This window comes from Homarus americanus, unplaced genomic scaffold, assembly GCF_018991925.1.
Source record: "Homarus americanus isolate GMGI-L3 unplaced genomic scaffold, GMGI_Hamer_2.0 scaffold56009, whole genome shotgun sequence".
NCBI classification, from domain to species: Eukaryota; Metazoa; Arthropoda; class Malacostraca; order Decapoda; family Nephropidae; genus Homarus; species Homarus americanus.
Genome location: NW_024739542.1, coordinates 6,899,863 through 6,916,601, shown reverse-complemented (window position 1 = coordinate 6,916,601; position 16,739 = coordinate 6,899,863). Strand labels below are relative to the sequence as shown.

Here is a 16,739-nt window from a genome sequence, read left to right as displayed (position 1 = left end):
TTAGGGACCAATAGGAAGAGTATTTGGATGGATGGGACGAGATTACCGATAGGTAGGAGGAGTTTCTGAGCAGATGGGAGGAGCTAAGTAGTAGAGGGGAAAGGGGGAGGGAAGGAGGTGGGGTGGAGCTATAAAGGGTATCAACTCCATAAAAGTCTGGGAGGGAGGCATGAGTAAGGGGAAACAGGCCGAGCAAGCCCAGACAAAGCGTGTGTTGGGTGCCTGATACATCGTCATACCAGCTGGGGCAGAAAACAGGAGACCTATGTAAACATATCTAAGGGGACATTGCTTTTTGGATTACCACAACATCAACTACACAAAAGATAAACTGGGGAAGAGGGGGAGGGAAGCGAAACACCATGACGTGACATGTACATCCAAAAAAAGTTTTGTTTTTATTTACTATAAGTTTGATTATAAAAGGGAAGAAAACTAATCAAAGTCAAGCATTTTAATGAGAGCAGAACGACATCAAATACGACAAAGACAGAGGCAAATGCTGTTAAGTCAAACCGTAGTAGTTTGTGACGTGAGCGAGCTATACAGTAGGTCTCAAACTTTGAGACTTCATCTCAGTAAAAAATTAACGCTTCTCTTGCTATGAAACTCCTTTTCGAGGCTACCTAAGAGAAATACTCTCGTCTTCAGGTAACCATGATTGTCCTGTACATGTCATCGTATTGTCATCTGTAGAGAAGAACTGAAACGCTTTAAGTAAAAAAAAAATCGTAAGTATCGAGACCTTTGTGTGGTCAAATTCACACACTCTTTGCTAAGTGTCAAGACCTGTATGTTGGCAAAGTTATACATAACCTGTGATAAGACCTATATTCTTAGCTACATTATCCTTTCCCTTCACACACACACGTACTATACACGTTGACAGTAAGACTCTTGACCTGGAAGTGTATATATGTCAGGACGTTTAAGAGGTAGAGAAGACGTGCTTTTATAAATGAAGTGGTTACAGTAATGTCGTGAAATTTGTCAGACGATACAGAAATGAAATTGTGTATCGAGTCTTTCATTGGATATTTAAGAGTCTTTTTTAATATGTTATCGAGTTATTACTTTTGTTTTTTTCCTCTTTATCGCGTTTTTTTTTCTTCTTTGGTTATCATGTTTTTTCTTTTAATTTTACGTGTATTCTTCTTTCCCTTATGTGATATTCTCTCGTGTGTTTATTTATGTTTCATTAGTGTATATTTGTCTCTTTTCGTGTTGTTTTCGGTTTTATTTATTTTGTTCTGTTCTTTGTTGTTGTTTTTTTGTAATATTTTTGCGTCTTTTTCTTCGTGTTTGCTGCGTCATTTGTGTGTTTTTACGATTTTGCAACTTCACTCACGAGGATGAAGGAACATCGTGCTAGCTGGAAGTATCAAAGGTGACACATTGTGGGGCAGGGGGAAAGGGGTAAGGGGGTGGGTAATGGTCTAAGGGTTAAGGGGGTAGAGGGCGGGGGATGATGGGGTAGGTGGAGTTAGGGGTAGGAGTGAGAGGGGAATGGGTGAAGGGCAGTGAGGGGGAGTGGGGAGGAGAGGGCAGGTGGAGGAGAGGGAAAGTGAGAGGGAAGGGGAGTGAGAGGGAAGGGGGAGTGAGAGGGAAGGGGGAGTGAGAGGGTAGGGGGAATGAGGGGAGGGGGATGGCGCTATTACCGGGAAGTGCCATTATCGGGAAGTAATACTATCTAAAACAGACACCACCGGAAAGTGTCATTAACGAGATATGTCACTACCCAGAGATAACACTATGGTATAATGACACTACTATCGAATGACACTATCGGGGAGTGACACTACTGGGGTGTGACAGAATCAACAGGCGGTGATACTACCGGTTGATGACACCAAAGGTAAGTCAAGACTACCAGGCAGGTGACACAGATGGTAGGTGCTGCTATCAGAGGGTAACAGTTCCAGGTGACACTGAAGACATATGGCACTAATAGGAGGTGGCACTAGCGGGAGATGGCACTACTGGGAAGGGCACTAATAGAAGATGTCGCTAGCTAGGGATGGCAGTACTTGGAGGTTCCACTAGCGGGAGATGGCACTAATAGGAGATGATACTAGCGGTTAGGGGACCTCTACTCGGAAGAAGATAACAGTGCTGATGGTAAAGGTGTCAGTTATGGGAGGGTGTCAGTTATGGGAGGGTGTCAGTTATGGGAGCGTGTCAGTAATGGGAGGGTGTCAGTTATGGGAACGTGTCAGTTATGGGAACGTGTCAGTTATGGGAGGGTGTCAGTTATGGGAGGGTGTCAGTTATGTGAGGGTGTCAGTTATGTGAGGTGTCAGTTATGGGAACGTGTCAGTTATAGGAGGGTGTCAGTTATGGGAGGGTGTCAGTAAAGGACAGTGTCAGTAAAGGATGGTGTCAGTAGGGGACAGTGTCAAATAGGATAGTGACAGTAAGGAAGTGTTTATAAGCTACAGTGTCTACGGATGAAAGTGTCAGGAAGTACAGTACTAATAAAGACAGTGCAGTACAGGACAGTGTCTGCAGAGGGAGTGTAAATGGAAGGACAGTACCAGTAGAGGAAAGTGCCAGCAAAGGAAAGTACCAGTAGAGGAAAGTACCAGTAGAGGAAAGGTAGTGTCTACAAAGGGAGTGTTAATGGGAGGAAAGTACCAGCAGAGGAAAGTGCCAGCGAAGGAAAGTACCAGCGAAGGAGAGGTAGTGTCGCAGGAACAGAAGGGAATTAATGGAAACATAAGAGACAGTCAGATTATTTTCTCTTTTCATTTACTCTTCATCTTGTTCGTAAAAGAGGATGAAGAAAGGAGAGTGAGAGGAGGAGGAGGAGAGGATAAGGAGGAGGAAGAGGAGGAGATCGGATAACTCTCTTTATATCAACTGTCAGGCTGAAACTGTTGATTGGGATAATATGAGTAATTGTTTCCGTGTGGATGAATGGTGATGGCAAAGGAGGCGGCGATGGCAACGGCAAACGGGGGCAATAATGGCAAAGGAAGACATGCTGTTGGCTAAGGGTTGGCTATGGCAAAGAGGTAGTGATAGCAAATGGGGGTAGTGATGGCAAAGAGAGTTGTCATGGCAAAAAGTGGTGGTCATGGCAAAAGGAATGATGATGGCGATGGCAATGATAAAAAGACGGGACCTAACCCTCTTGTACATCATAACGCAGTTTGTGTCATGATGAGTTAGAGGGTTAAAGCGTAGGCGGAACAAACAAGTGGATGACGCCAACATGTAAGAATGATGGATCTACTAATAACGTGGTGCTTGTACGTGGAGATGATCAATAAGTGGGCGGGTCTAATACTGACAACGAGATGTAATGAATGGGCGTGGTCTAAATAAAAGGTGTGGTCTAGTAAATGGGGCGGGGGAGAGGGGGGGTTCACTTGAAGGTGGGGATAGCAAATGGTGGGGATTATTAAGTGAGTGAGATTAACTAGTGGGAGGATCTAGTGAATGGGCAGGGGTTAGCCAGTGGGTGGGGCCAACAAGGGGGGAGCCACAAGGAGGGCCAACAAGGGGGAGGGCCACAAGGGGGAGGGGCAACAAGGGGGAGGGCCACAAGGGGGAGGGCCAACAAGGGGAGGCCAACAAGGGGGAGCCAACAAGAGGATTGGGCTAAACAAAGAGGGTGGGGCCATCAAGTATGTGGGTCTCAAGTGGGAAGGACTAACAAGTGGGTACGATTAACAAGTAGGCAGGGCTCACAAATGGTTGGGACTAACAAGAGGGTGGAGTTTACAGGTGGATAGGGCAAAAGGGGGCGGAGTTAACAAATGAGTGGGGGCTAAAAGGGGGCGGAGTTAACAAATGGTTGGGGCTAAAAGTCGGCGGTACTAGAAAGTGGGTGGGACTAACAAATGGGCGGAGTGGTTGTGAATGTACAGTCAGTAGCAGTAAGTAAGTCACCGAACTGACTTACCCTGACTGTCATCTGGTGCGTGTGTGTGGTTTCATCTCATTTGGGGTCGATACTGCTTCAGTTTGGGAGGGAACGAAGTTTTGGGTGTACCGAGGCTGCAGCTACATTTTCTCTTTATGCGTTTTAGGGGTAACTGCAGAACTCTAATAAGTGTACAGTATGTTAAGTGTCGCAGTAATGTGTATCAGGAGTTATCTATATTTCTATATTTCCCCTCATATTTCTTCTTTATATCTCGAACGGTCTTCAAAGATTATAAAACTATTATAATTTTAACGAAGCATTATGAAGTGATTTCGTTTCTTTAGCCTTACTTTGACATCCAATGAAAAATAATTCTTTAACGAAATAAATACAAAAATAATATCAATATAATGTGTTGTAATGCAAGATTTAGTAATTCTTATAAATCGATAAACGTTACTTTTTTTTTCTTCAATGGGAAGTTAATCTGAATAAAAAGATAAATAAATAAATAAACCTTTCAGATACAAGTTACTTGTTATGAGGAAAAACAACGAGTAAAACTTTTCATCAGAGAGAGTTGTGTCAAAAGCCCTCGACTTTTTGGTTGTGTTCCTTCCTTGCCGCAACACCTTATCAGTGGCTCCACATTCGAGACTAAGACGAACACACAACTGTAGGGAAGTCAAGAGTACAATATGCAGGTGTATCTGAACTACCAATGAATTACACTACAACTATGTAAACTAACTAACCCTCTAACTAGCAGGTGGCACAACACGTACAACAGATGGGTCAACCCACCACAAACATGGCCACAAACTCTCCTTGCAACTGCTAATGCAACATACACAACAGATGGGTATAATCCACAACAAACTTTCCTTGCAAGATTCTAGATTCTCATACAAACAAAACAGATTCAACTCGAATGACAAAATCCAATACTCAAGACCCGGAGATTCATTCTAAGCAACTCTGGATTTCACCTTGAAGGAGTCAACGTAACTTATACAGTAAAGAAGGCTCAAAGGAATGTTATACAAATTACTCTTCAGATCTTTATACGAACATCAACGAAAATGATTATAAGATCGGATTAAGAGCCATTCCTCCGAGTATCTGAAGGGGAGATTACAATACTACCGCTAAATGGAAATGAAAAAAAAAGGGTGATAAGTAATAATCCGTTAGCCGGAATCCCTCAAACCCGGAACTCTCTGATAACTGGAATTGAAATTTTCTCAGAAAATAGTTCCCAAAACCGGAATTTTCCTGAAAATTCCGGCTTTAGGAACAATTTTCCGAGATGCACATTTTCTGGAAAAATTTCGAGAAAATTTTCCCAGTACACGGAAAATTCAGGAAAATTCCGGGGATGGGGGAGTTTTTTCCGGGTTTGAGTGATGAAAATCAGGCGCATTTTCTGAAAATTCCGGGAAAATTTTTCCATTACCCAGAAAATTCCGGAAAATTCATGGGACAAGGGATTTTTTCTGACTTTGAGAGAGTCATCTCGTTACCCGGAAATCTCTCATTCCCGGAAGTGCTCTGCACCGGTTGTTCTGGCTAACGGAGATATCACCTGTATATATTTAGATCATTGGAGTGTGGAAGCTAATGAATCCAGTCACGACATTAACCAATTTGCTTGTCGTACACAATCCAATGCTGAATGACATTACCCATCCCCCGTTTTATACATGGGATATATGGGGAGGGAGAGGTGGCCATGAAACGACGTGCTAGACCGACCAGTGCAAGTTGCCGAGTAAATAATAATATATTGAAGGAAGACTCAGCCCGGGTCACCCATCTAAAGAGAACTAACAACCAGCGGTGTTTTAATTACATTGAAGAAAATGATTGTAATGGAGATGTATGCCTGGTTATGAGTGACTGTAGCATCCCTTGACCAGTCGCTGAAAAAAGGTAATTAGCTGAAAATTTACCTGGTGGGAAAATGTGGAAGTAGAATAATTAAAGGTTGATGTTACTTCAAATGTTTGGTAGAATGAAGAAGTTGAGGAAAGATGATGATGACATTTGGGAAATTCTGGGATGTAGGAGAATGTGAGGGTTGACGTAAATGTCAGATCTGAGAAAATTTGAAAGTTGGGAAAGTGAGAAGTCTATGGAAGCATAATTCTGAAGGAAAGGTGAGGCGTGTGGAATATGTTAGGTGGGAAAAAGGAAATTTGGAGAAAACAAAATTGTGAAAACGAGATTTTTGGTGAAAATGTGAAGTGGGGAAATGAGAAATCTGGGAACGTGATAGGTTTGGGAAAATGTGACAACTATGGGAACTAGGTGGAAGAAAGCATGAAGTTTTGAGAAATTTGGAATCTTGGAAAACGTGAAATTTGCAATAAGGTAAATTCTGGCACAAGGAGATGAGTAAGAGGAAGTGTGCCTATTGATGAATCCAACGTTAAGGGAATATTTCAGATTAGTGAATATATGAAGACAGAGAGAGAGAGAGAGAGAGAGAGAGAGAGAGAGAGAGAGAGAGAGAGAGAGAGAGAGGTGAATAATTTGGGAAACTTTATTCATCAGCAATAAATCAGAGCCAAGAAGACAAGTGCATTAAAAGCTCAAGAGGGAAAAATAATAATCGTAACAAAGAATAGGAGACTGGAAGCAATTAATAGTTATTGTACAGTATATATTTGGTTCAACTGATAATGACCTATAATACTGATTTAGTTAAGAACGATGAAATACGACACTAAAATGTTCCTTGAAGAAATTAATAAATTTTACATAGTTTTTCGTTCTTAGGGTTGTAAGGTTTATGGTTTGTTGTGAACGTGAAGAATAGGAAACATATATGGTTATTATAGGCCAGGGTAGACGGGGTGGGGGGGTGGGGGGTATCATATACATATATGGTGTGAGAAAGACTATGTGATGTAAATTTGGTCCTTAGGAAAGACGAGAGGAGGGAGAGGAGGGAGGAAGGACAAGAGGAAGAAAGGAGGGAAGGAGGGAAGGAGGGAAGAAGGGAGGGAGGGAGGGAGGAGGGAGGGAGGAGGAGGGAGGAGGGAAACAATGTATGGCTCCAGGTGAAAAACAAGACAATTCTTATATTAAAAAATGGTGGGGTAAGGACGTAGATTTATTCCTAATTATAAAAAACTATCAGACAAAAAGGAGAGATGAGAGGGTGGGTGGTTGGGCGGGTTGGGTGGGCGGTTGGGCGGGTTGGGTGGGTGGTGGGTGGGTTGGATGGGTGGGTGGGATACGGTGAGGATAGAGTGGACAAGGGAAGTTGAAAATACGGTTGACTTAAAAAAAAAAAAATTGTCGGGAAGAAAAAAATAAAAAATAACAAAAATAAATATTGGCTCAAAAAAACTTATCAGCAAACCAAAAAGTTGTGGAGATAAAAAAAATCATTGGGGCGGACACACCAGCAAATAACCAGGGTAAAAAAAACAAAACAACTCCACTAGGTTGACGGACACCGATAATTAAAAACAAAAATGTAAATAATAATAAACATCGAAAAAACACTGAAAGGTCCCATGGGAGTATATAAGCGTATACGCCACCCTCAAACAAGGCGGCCACCATCAGACACACACACACACACACACACACACACAACAATCATTAGCCATGGTATTATTATCTAAGGTGCTGCCTCGTGTATAAATCATCATACTCGTTGCCTTGGTGATCTTACTTAACCCTTCAATAACGTCAGTCTTTCGTCTAGACTTTGGACATTTTAAGACTGACGGAAAATATCAAACATCTGGCCCCTGGAAGCTGTGGCCCCCCTGGATATAATTACGGTTCACAAGGTGGATTTATCTTCACTACTCAGGTAGATTATAGTGACTCTAATGAATATAATTAGTTCATAGTCTCACGGATGTTATTAGGCAGCAACTTAAGATACTAGTGACACGACTCTGGATATCAAAGGCAATTTAAATGTTATAATAGAAAACATTGTAGAGAATAAATATACTTATGATTATACACCGATATAGTCAAGAAATTGATGTAATTTAATGCCGATAATTATGGGAGTAACATAGTTAATATTATCTCTTGGGTAGAGTTATTGCCAGGAGCCGGACCACGGGTTTGGTTAGGCAAAATACGGGTAGGTTAGGTTTAAGTTAGGTCAGGGGTAGTTTAGTTAGGTCAAGTCCGGGGTGGGGTAGGTTAGGTTAGGTTAGGTTAGGTTAGGTTAGGTCAGGGGTAGGTTAGGTTAAGTTTTGTCAGGTCCGGGGAAGGTTAGGTCTAGTTAGGTCAGGGATAGGTTAGGTTAAGTTAGGTTAGATTAGGTTAGGTCAGGTTAGATACCAAGTCCGGGTCCATAAATTAGCGAGTTCTTTAGTTGCTCAAGACAATAACTCAGGCTTTAGTAAACGATTATGTCGATCTTTTTGAGAGGTAAAATTATGCAAATCATATATTAGTATTCTGTGATAAATCTTTCACGCATTATTATTATTGGGAAATAGATCCACCATTCAAATACACAACAGGATGAAATATATTCTTTTTATTTACATTATATTCGAAAATCATCAATAATTTTCTAACACCTATTTACAACACTTATAATGATATGTATAAAAAAATCGAATAGAAAAAAGTCCATTTCTCATTTAAAATCTACTATAATTTATATTTTTTTTCTGCATTTATTTTTCATCCTCATTAAGTGTTAAGTATTTTTCTTCGTGCTTTTTTTTTTAGTGTGTGGTTTTAAGGCTGTGTGTTAAGGTCGTATCCACCGCCGTCAGAGGTAATGTTTCAGGGTCACGTCATTGGCCTGAAGGTTTATTATGATCTCTCTCTTTGGTTTAATCTTAAGGGAAAGTTATTAAACCATCTCTAAGGGAAAGTTATTAAAACCATCTCTAGGGGAAAGTTATTAAAACCATCTCTAGGGGAAAGTTATTAAAACCATCTCTAGGGAAAAGTTATTAAAACCATCTCTAGGGGAAAGTTATTAAAACCATCTTTAGGGGAAAGTTATTAAAACCATCTCTAAGGGAAAGTTATTAAAACCATCTCTAGGGGAAAGTTATTAAAACCCTCTCTAGGGGAAGTTATTAAAACCATCTCTAGGGGAAAGTTATTAAAACCATCTCTAGGGGAAAGTTATTAAAAACCATTCTCTAGGGAAGTTATTAAAACCATCTCTAGGGAAAGCTAAAACCATTCAAGGGGGGAAAGTTATTAAAACCATCTCTGGGGGAAAGCTAAACTATCTCTGGGGGAAAGTTATTAAAAACCATCTCTAGGGGAAAGTTATTAAACCATCTCTAGGGAAAGATAAACCATCTCTGGGGAAAGTTATTAAAAACATCTCTGGGGGAAAGTTATTAAAACCATCTCTGGGGAAAAGTTATTAAACCATCTCTAGGGGAAAGTTATTAAACCATCTCTGGGGAAAAGTTATTAAAACTATCTCTAGGGGAAAGTTATTAAAACCATCTCTAGGGGAAAGTTATTAAAACCATCTCTAGGGGAAAGTTATTAAAACCATCTCTAGGGGAAGTTATTAAACCATCTCTAGGGGGAAAGTTATTAAACCATTTCTGGGGGAAGTTATTAAAACCATCTCCAGGGGGAAAGTTATTAAAACCATCTCTAGGGGAAAGTTATTAAAACCATCTCTAGGGGGAAAGTTATTAAAACCATCTCTGGGGAAAAGTTATTAAAACCATCTCTAGGGGAAAGTTATTAAGCCACCTCTGGGGGAAAGTTATTAAAACCATCTCCAGGGGAAAGTTATTAAGCCACCTCTGGGGAAAAGTTATTAAAACCATCTCCAGGGGAAAGTTATTAAACCATCTCTAGGGAAAGTTATTAAAACCATCTCTAGGGGAAAGTTATTAAGCCACCTCTGGGGGAAAGTTATTAAAACCATCTCCAGGGGAAAGTTATTAAACCATCTCTGGGGAAAGTTATTAAAACCATCTCCAGGGGAAAGTTATTAAACCATCTCTGAGGTTTTTTTATGGTCTTAGTGGGGATAACAACAAACCTCATGGGAGTAAAATTTTCACCTTTTTTCTGCCGATATGTTGAGCATATTTTGTTGTTTTCTTTGAGGCACCATTAATAAAACCTCTTGAGCTCGATGTGGAGAAAATGAGATACAGCTCTTGTTGATATCTCAGTTATGAATGAGTAGACTGATCAAGAACTTCTTTTACTATTTAATTTGATCTAGTTTAACAGCTAAGTTCTGACTGGCTACTTTTATCTATTAATAAAAAAATGTCCATTCTTGTGGTATTAAGATTTTTTTTTCCTCTGTCTAGGTGTTTATATCAGCTATTCTCTTCAAGACTTTATAATCAACATAAACAATCAAGTAATCCTCTAGTGATCACTCCTGATGACCTCTTATCTGCAATACAACCAAACAGCCCTTAATGAGTCACCCTATACTAGTTTGTCTTCCTATCAATGCCATTTACATTTCCATCTAAACACACCAGAGTCAAGATCCTCGTGCCTATGTCAAATGAACCACACAACAAAATAATAAAGGAATTTTGACAGAGTGTTTTAAGGGGGACTCTTTCTTCACCCCCCCCATTCACTCCCGTCTAAACTCCCTGAAACGGACGTATTGTAAGATTTTATGAGATTAATCGTAAGTGAAATAACAAGCAAAGAATACTATTAACTTACTAACATCCACTGATATACGAAGCAATATATTCTGTGTATCTACCCATAAAAAGAGTGTTGATTTATAAGTTTATAATAGAATGTACAGTGAGTGAAAGAAATTACGACTGTTGACACATTATAGAAGCCACACTGCTTTAGTAAACAACAACAACAACAACTTGTATCGTAGAATGTGGCCATGACTAATGCAGCTTAAAACGTGACCCATGTTATGTGTGTGTCGTAAAGGTTTGTTAAATATGTCTGAGTGCTCCTCCAAGGATCTAATTTACATAAAGTGAAAGCCTATATACTATACTTACTGGGCTCTGATGTACTCTATATTAAGCGTGTGTCAGTGGTGCCTTGTGTACACTAGAGGAATGCACTCCAAGGATCTCATAGGTGAATAACATATCTAGTCTCTGTCTGCTCTACCTGGGAATCCTATTATGCAGTGGAAATTTAGAGACTTCAATCCAACTCGGTGTTTTTAAAGCCATAAAGTGTTCAGTACAGAATAAGTTTTACGTTTAGAATGTGTTTTCCAGTATCTATTCTTGTAACCTTCCCTTCAAAAGGATTCCACACATAACCGAAAAGAGACTACGTATTAAACACTGTTACAGGGACCTTTAAGATCTTTACATAACTGGAGTTTGTGTCACTGTGTTAACAAGTCGACACAGAAGGATAAACTAACTACTGGTTGGTGTGAGTGTGTCTGAGCCTTCACTGTGCGCGTGTACACCCAACCTGTTCACCAGAGAAACTCCGGCAGCTGCCATTAACACTGCATCGAGTTTGACACTTTAGGAAATAGACAAAATTCTATCAGATAATTGTTATTAGAAAATCCTTTCACTTCCACATAAAAACATTAAAAATTTCTGACAAAAAAATAACAATGGTAATATCTTTTAGGTCTATAAACATGAATTGATATTGGACAAAAATCTTTCAATATAATTATAACGAATGTCTAGTTCACGAAGAAAAATAAAATATAGGACAAAACAATATCAGTAATTAATGCCAAAAATTGATTTAATTTTCTTTTTAAAGGTCTGAGGAATCTGAGAAGGTTATGTGGTGAACACGATCCCGGTCAAGAACTGTTAAGGTCACGTATGTTGACCTTACCACACACACAATAAAAAATGAATCTAAAACTTTCTGACCGTATCAACAGAACCTGTAAAGTAACAAGTGTGTTTGTCAAAAGATTTATAAAGGCCCCAAAGCCCCTTTCCCTTTCCTGACAAAGCAGTAAAAAAAAGAAAGAAAAAAGAATGGGTCCAGACAATTACTTTTCCCTGTGTTGGATAAGATTTACTATAAGCCCAGCCAGACTATGTGTGTCTGCCAGCCTCAGCAAAACATGTGTAGGAGAAGTAATTCATCTCTCGAATGTATGGACAAAAGATTCGATCCCTCAATTAAGGTGTCATCTGTTAGATTACTATTATAAAAAAATTTCAGAACGTTGACATGATGACAAGGACAAAAGAGTACAACTGATCTGTAGGTGATTACTGAAGGAACCTAACCCATGACTGTCAAAAAATGTGTCATTGGATTTCCTTCCTCGTTTTTTATCCTCTATGATACAGGTTAGTTCCTAAAACACGTTAAGACTTCATCAAAGCTTTAACTCATCTTTAACTCAAGGAAGGGATTTATTGAACCTTCACATGACTGTAGAGTGGGAGAGGGGGTCCTAAACGACTATCTTTCTCCTACATCTACGGTGGGTCGGGATAGTCTCTATGTCCAACTAAATCTATTGTTCTATTTCTATTTATAGTTCAGAGTGTACGTAGGAGTATGGACAGGGAGGGAGGCAGTCTCTGTATCGTGGGAACATCTACTGGGAGGCTGTGATGATGGCCGAGACCTTCCTCCCGGCAGTCAGTCGGGTCACCAGGAACAAAATCCACTTATGTACTGCTGTTACGAACATCCGACAAATATGATACGAATATATAGTGTACAGTCGAGTTCTTTACTAACACGTCACACGTTATGAGTGTTGCTTTAGTACGAGTACAAACTTTCGTCAGTTTATACTAAAAGTAAATGAAATTGGATCTTGTACTCCGAGTAAAAACGACCGATTGTGTTGAGCGTTAATCAGTGTATCAGATGTTAGTCATGGAAGACATTAACTCCAGGTGATGGTTACACGTCAAGGTTACAAAGGTTGGTGTCTCCTGCTCTGGTAAACAATTTGTCATTCAGAATTATTTGTAGATATAGAAAAAAAACTTCATATTTTTCTCATCAGATATAAGCCGTTCTTTATCATACACTCCCATATATACGTCATCGTTCTCTCTCACCCAGACCACTATGTCAGCCTATACACGCAGAACCATATTCTCTAAGGGTCTCCTGCATGCTTAAAAATCTAAAGCAAGCAGATGGAGCCAAATGACTTCTTCGTTCGCAGTCTCTTTTATAAGTCTACGTATGAAAAATAATATATACTTCATTTAAAAATGCTTTTATAAGAAAAGTATCATATAGAAATATAATCATACTCAAAAAACGCAAGCCGGAGAAGAATACAAAAACAAAACAAAACTCAAGGCAAAAATTACAGTCAATGCGGCACACTAGTCACGCAAAAATATCTAAAAAATTAGCTGCTGGACAATCCTTCTTTATACTGCAACTAGCGGTAATAATATACGGCACTTGCTACTACGACTATAGCATATATATATATACTGTATATACTGTTAAGTAAGTTATACAGCACTGGGGAGGCCAATATGTATAAAACTCCACCTCTGTGTTGACTCCGTCCCCGGTAGATTGTTGTGTATCCGTGGGAGGTTTGACTTCCTTCACCAAGCTCGTGGCTCTACTAAACGACGCCTTTGTGGCACTCATGAAATTACTAAAAATTCCCTTCGAAGGTTCTGAAACGAGAAGGTTCATCCGTCATTGGTATGGACACACAGGAATATTACCCCCATCCAATAAGTTCAATCAAAGAGAGAGAGAGAGTATTTCAGTGATGGCAAAAACAACTGTCGCAAAAAACAAGGGAGGGGGGAAATTCATATCTTATTGTGCTTTGGTCTCGACTGTAGTGCATCAAACTTAGCTCAGAATAAAGACCGCAAAGTTGACAAAGGATTTCAATGGCACTGTGAGCTGAAGACAGACTACATAACGAAAGGTGATGAAAGGAAATAATCACACGTAGAAGATTGGATATGGATAGACATGCAAAAGGAAAGGATTGGAGAAGAGGATGATGAGGGAAATAATGAGAAATAACAGGTCTTGGAGGCCAAACAAGGACCAGAAGGAGATCACATCAGAGGCTAAGCCAGAGAAATATATGTAAAGCTTGGAAGGAAAGAGAAACCCTGAAAGAAATAGAGAGGTTTTCTGGAATACAACTGAGAGAAAGAGCTGGAGCTGGAGGTAGAGAAGTCAAAGTTTGTTGGGGGCTGGAAGAGAGAGAGTCTTTGGAAACTTAAATGTGTGAGTTTCCTGGAAGCTACAAGAGACATAATGGTAAAAAAGATACGAGGCGACAATTGAATGGAAGCTGGAAAAAGATCTTCAGGAAATAAGGAGAGGAAACAGGCAAGCATTGAAAGGAGGTTTTTATGTTAGATTTCGAAAGCAAAGATCTGAAACAAAAACGATGTAGATATTGATGACTTAAGAAAAAAAAAAGAGAAATAATTGATTGGGATATAACTAGATGTAAGGAAGGTAAAATATCCTCGTGATGGTAAATAATATTAATGAACTCACAGTGCCAACGAGACAGGAACAACTTCACACACGTAAATAAAAATTGAGAAAATTGGCGAAAATGACAATAAATCAAATATAAACTATACTTATAATCTTAAAATGAATGGGAGTCGAGCTCTTCATAAAGGATCCTACAATTAATAATTATTGAAATGGAACTTTTTCTTACAAGGTGTTGAAACATTATAAGAGGGACGAGCTGTACCCAATTAGAACCACACTTCAGACAGCTTCTCCTAAGGATTCGTAGCAGCTGCAGAAGTTTAGCATTAACGAGCAGCTGGGTAGTTTACGAAGGGAGCGATACAAAAAAAAATAGAGAGGTGTTCTTTTGACAGCCAAAGAGATAAAAGGCCCTGGGACGACGATACAGCAAAGGCAGATAAAGGAGAACTTCACATGGGTGGGGCCAAGAGTACCAAGCAAGGTGAGGTCCTGTGTTTCTGGTCCTAACCTTTCTTCTTGGTTGCGGCTTTATCTTCGCCTCCACCAGGATCAGGCTTGTCTGGGGACTTGCTCGAAGCTGTCTCCTTGGCTGCTTCACTCTGGGCCGCATCCTTTTCTGTAGAGGATTTAGCTGCGTCAGTGTCTTGTTTACTACCATCGTCGGCCTGTTTGTCGACGTCACCCGTCTTTTTACTGTTGGTTTCTGTCACTATGCTGATGTCGTCTGACTCTCTGCTGACGTTGCCCTCCTGTTTGCTCAGTTTTTTGTGTTTTTTTAATCTGCCTTTCCTCTGTTTGCTGTCGTCATTACCCTGTTTACTAGCCGCTTTAACTGAGGTTTTGCGTTTGATGGTGCCAGTGCCTCCTTTACCCACGTGACTGGCCTCCTTACTGTTGTCATCGTCACTAGCAGGGTTCTTATCGCTGTTTAGACCAGTTGCCTCCTTGTCAGTTTTTTTCACGTTTTCATTCGTATTCTCCTTAGCACTTGCATCCTGACTGATTGTTTGCTTGGCCTCTGTCACCTGGTTGTCTGCTTGATTACTAACAGTAATTTTGAAAGAAACTTCTTTGACTTTTGAGGCTTGACTGACATTCTTTTTGACTTCCGAGGCCTGACTGTCATTCTTCTTGACTTCTGATGCCTGACTGACATTCTTTTTGACTTCTGATGCCTGACTGACATTCTTCTTGACTTCTGAGGTCTGACTGACATACTTCTTGGCTTCTGAGGTCTGACTAACAGTCTGATTGGCTTCTGAGGTCTGACTGACATTCTTTTTTACCTCTGAGGCCTGACTGACATTCTGATTGGCTTCTGGGGCCTGACTAACAGTCTGATTGGCTTCTGAGGTCTGACTGACGTTCTCTTTGACTTCTGAGGTCTGACTGACGTTCTCTTTGACTTCTGAGGTCTGACTGACGTTCTCTTTGACTTCTGAGGTCTGACTGACGTTCTCTTTGACTTCTGAGGTCTGACTGACATTCTCAGTAGCATCTGTGTCCTCTCCGCCAGGGGCCTGTGTGGCTTGCCTCTTGATCCCAACAGCATGGGCAGCCTGTGCGGTCATGTCAGCAGCCTGCGCCATTTTGGCCGATAAGAAATTTCCGAAAAATCCCATCATCGTTTCTGAAAACATAATACTGTAGTGTTTTTTGGGTGTACATTTTTCTTTTTCCGTTTAATTTCTCTCTCTTTATTTCTAGATAAGTAAACATTGAATTTAATTCTACAAAACAAATAGATTTAAATTGAAAATAATCCCAAATAATTAATCTAGGACAAAAAAACAACTAATTTTTTTGGTTATAAAAGTAAAAACAAATATTCAAATCTTAAAAAAAAAACAATGCTAAAACACATCTAAATAAAAAAAGAAAAACATTACTTTTTCTCAGACTACTTGAAATTACAACTGAAGGTGACGACACAAAAGTACGTTTTTAGAGAGGATGGTCATCATGTAGTGGTCTTGTTGAAGGCTGTATATTACCGGTTTCGTACGTCAAAATTTCTCTACATTTTTTTTCCCATTACTTTCACACTTGGGTTAAGCTAATACCCCCCCCCCCCGAACCCAGATTAGGAGCCGAACCTACATTTTCATATTAAAAACAGGGGATTTAGCCAGGCCATGATAAATTATGTTCAGGATAAGTTAAGTTAGCGGTACCTTAGACTTGGTTATGTTTGGTTAAGTTATGTTGGGATAGTTTATAGGGGAAAGCTAGGTTAGGTTAGGTTAGTTTCGGGGTAGCTTGTTTTAGGGTTGGGTTAGGTTAGGTTAGGTTAGGTTAGGTTAGGTTAGGTTCGGGGTAGCTTGTTTTAGGGTTAGGTTGTGTTATATTTGGCTTAAGTTAGGTTAAGGTTTGGTTGAGTTAGGTGAAGCTTCTTTCGGGGTTAGGTTTGGTTAGGTTAAGTTAGGTTAGTTTAGGTGTAGCTTAGTTTAGGGTTAGGTTAGTTTAGGGTTAGGTTAGGTTAATT

At 39.9% G+C, this 16,739-nt stretch overlaps 1 protein-coding gene across 1 annotated transcript in view; it reads right to left on the bottom strand.

Annotated features, from left to right (window-relative positions):
- Window positions 1-16,739, bottom strand: part of LOC121874927 — a 319,796-nt gene that overhangs the window by 20,147 nt on the left and 282,910 nt on the right. The window contains exon 38 of the mRNA XM_042379284.1: window positions 13,319-13,452. Within this exon, the coding sequence (XP_042235218.1) occupies window positions 13,319-13,452 (134 nt within the window). The remainder of the gene's footprint in view (window positions 1-13,318; window positions 13,453-16,739) is intronic.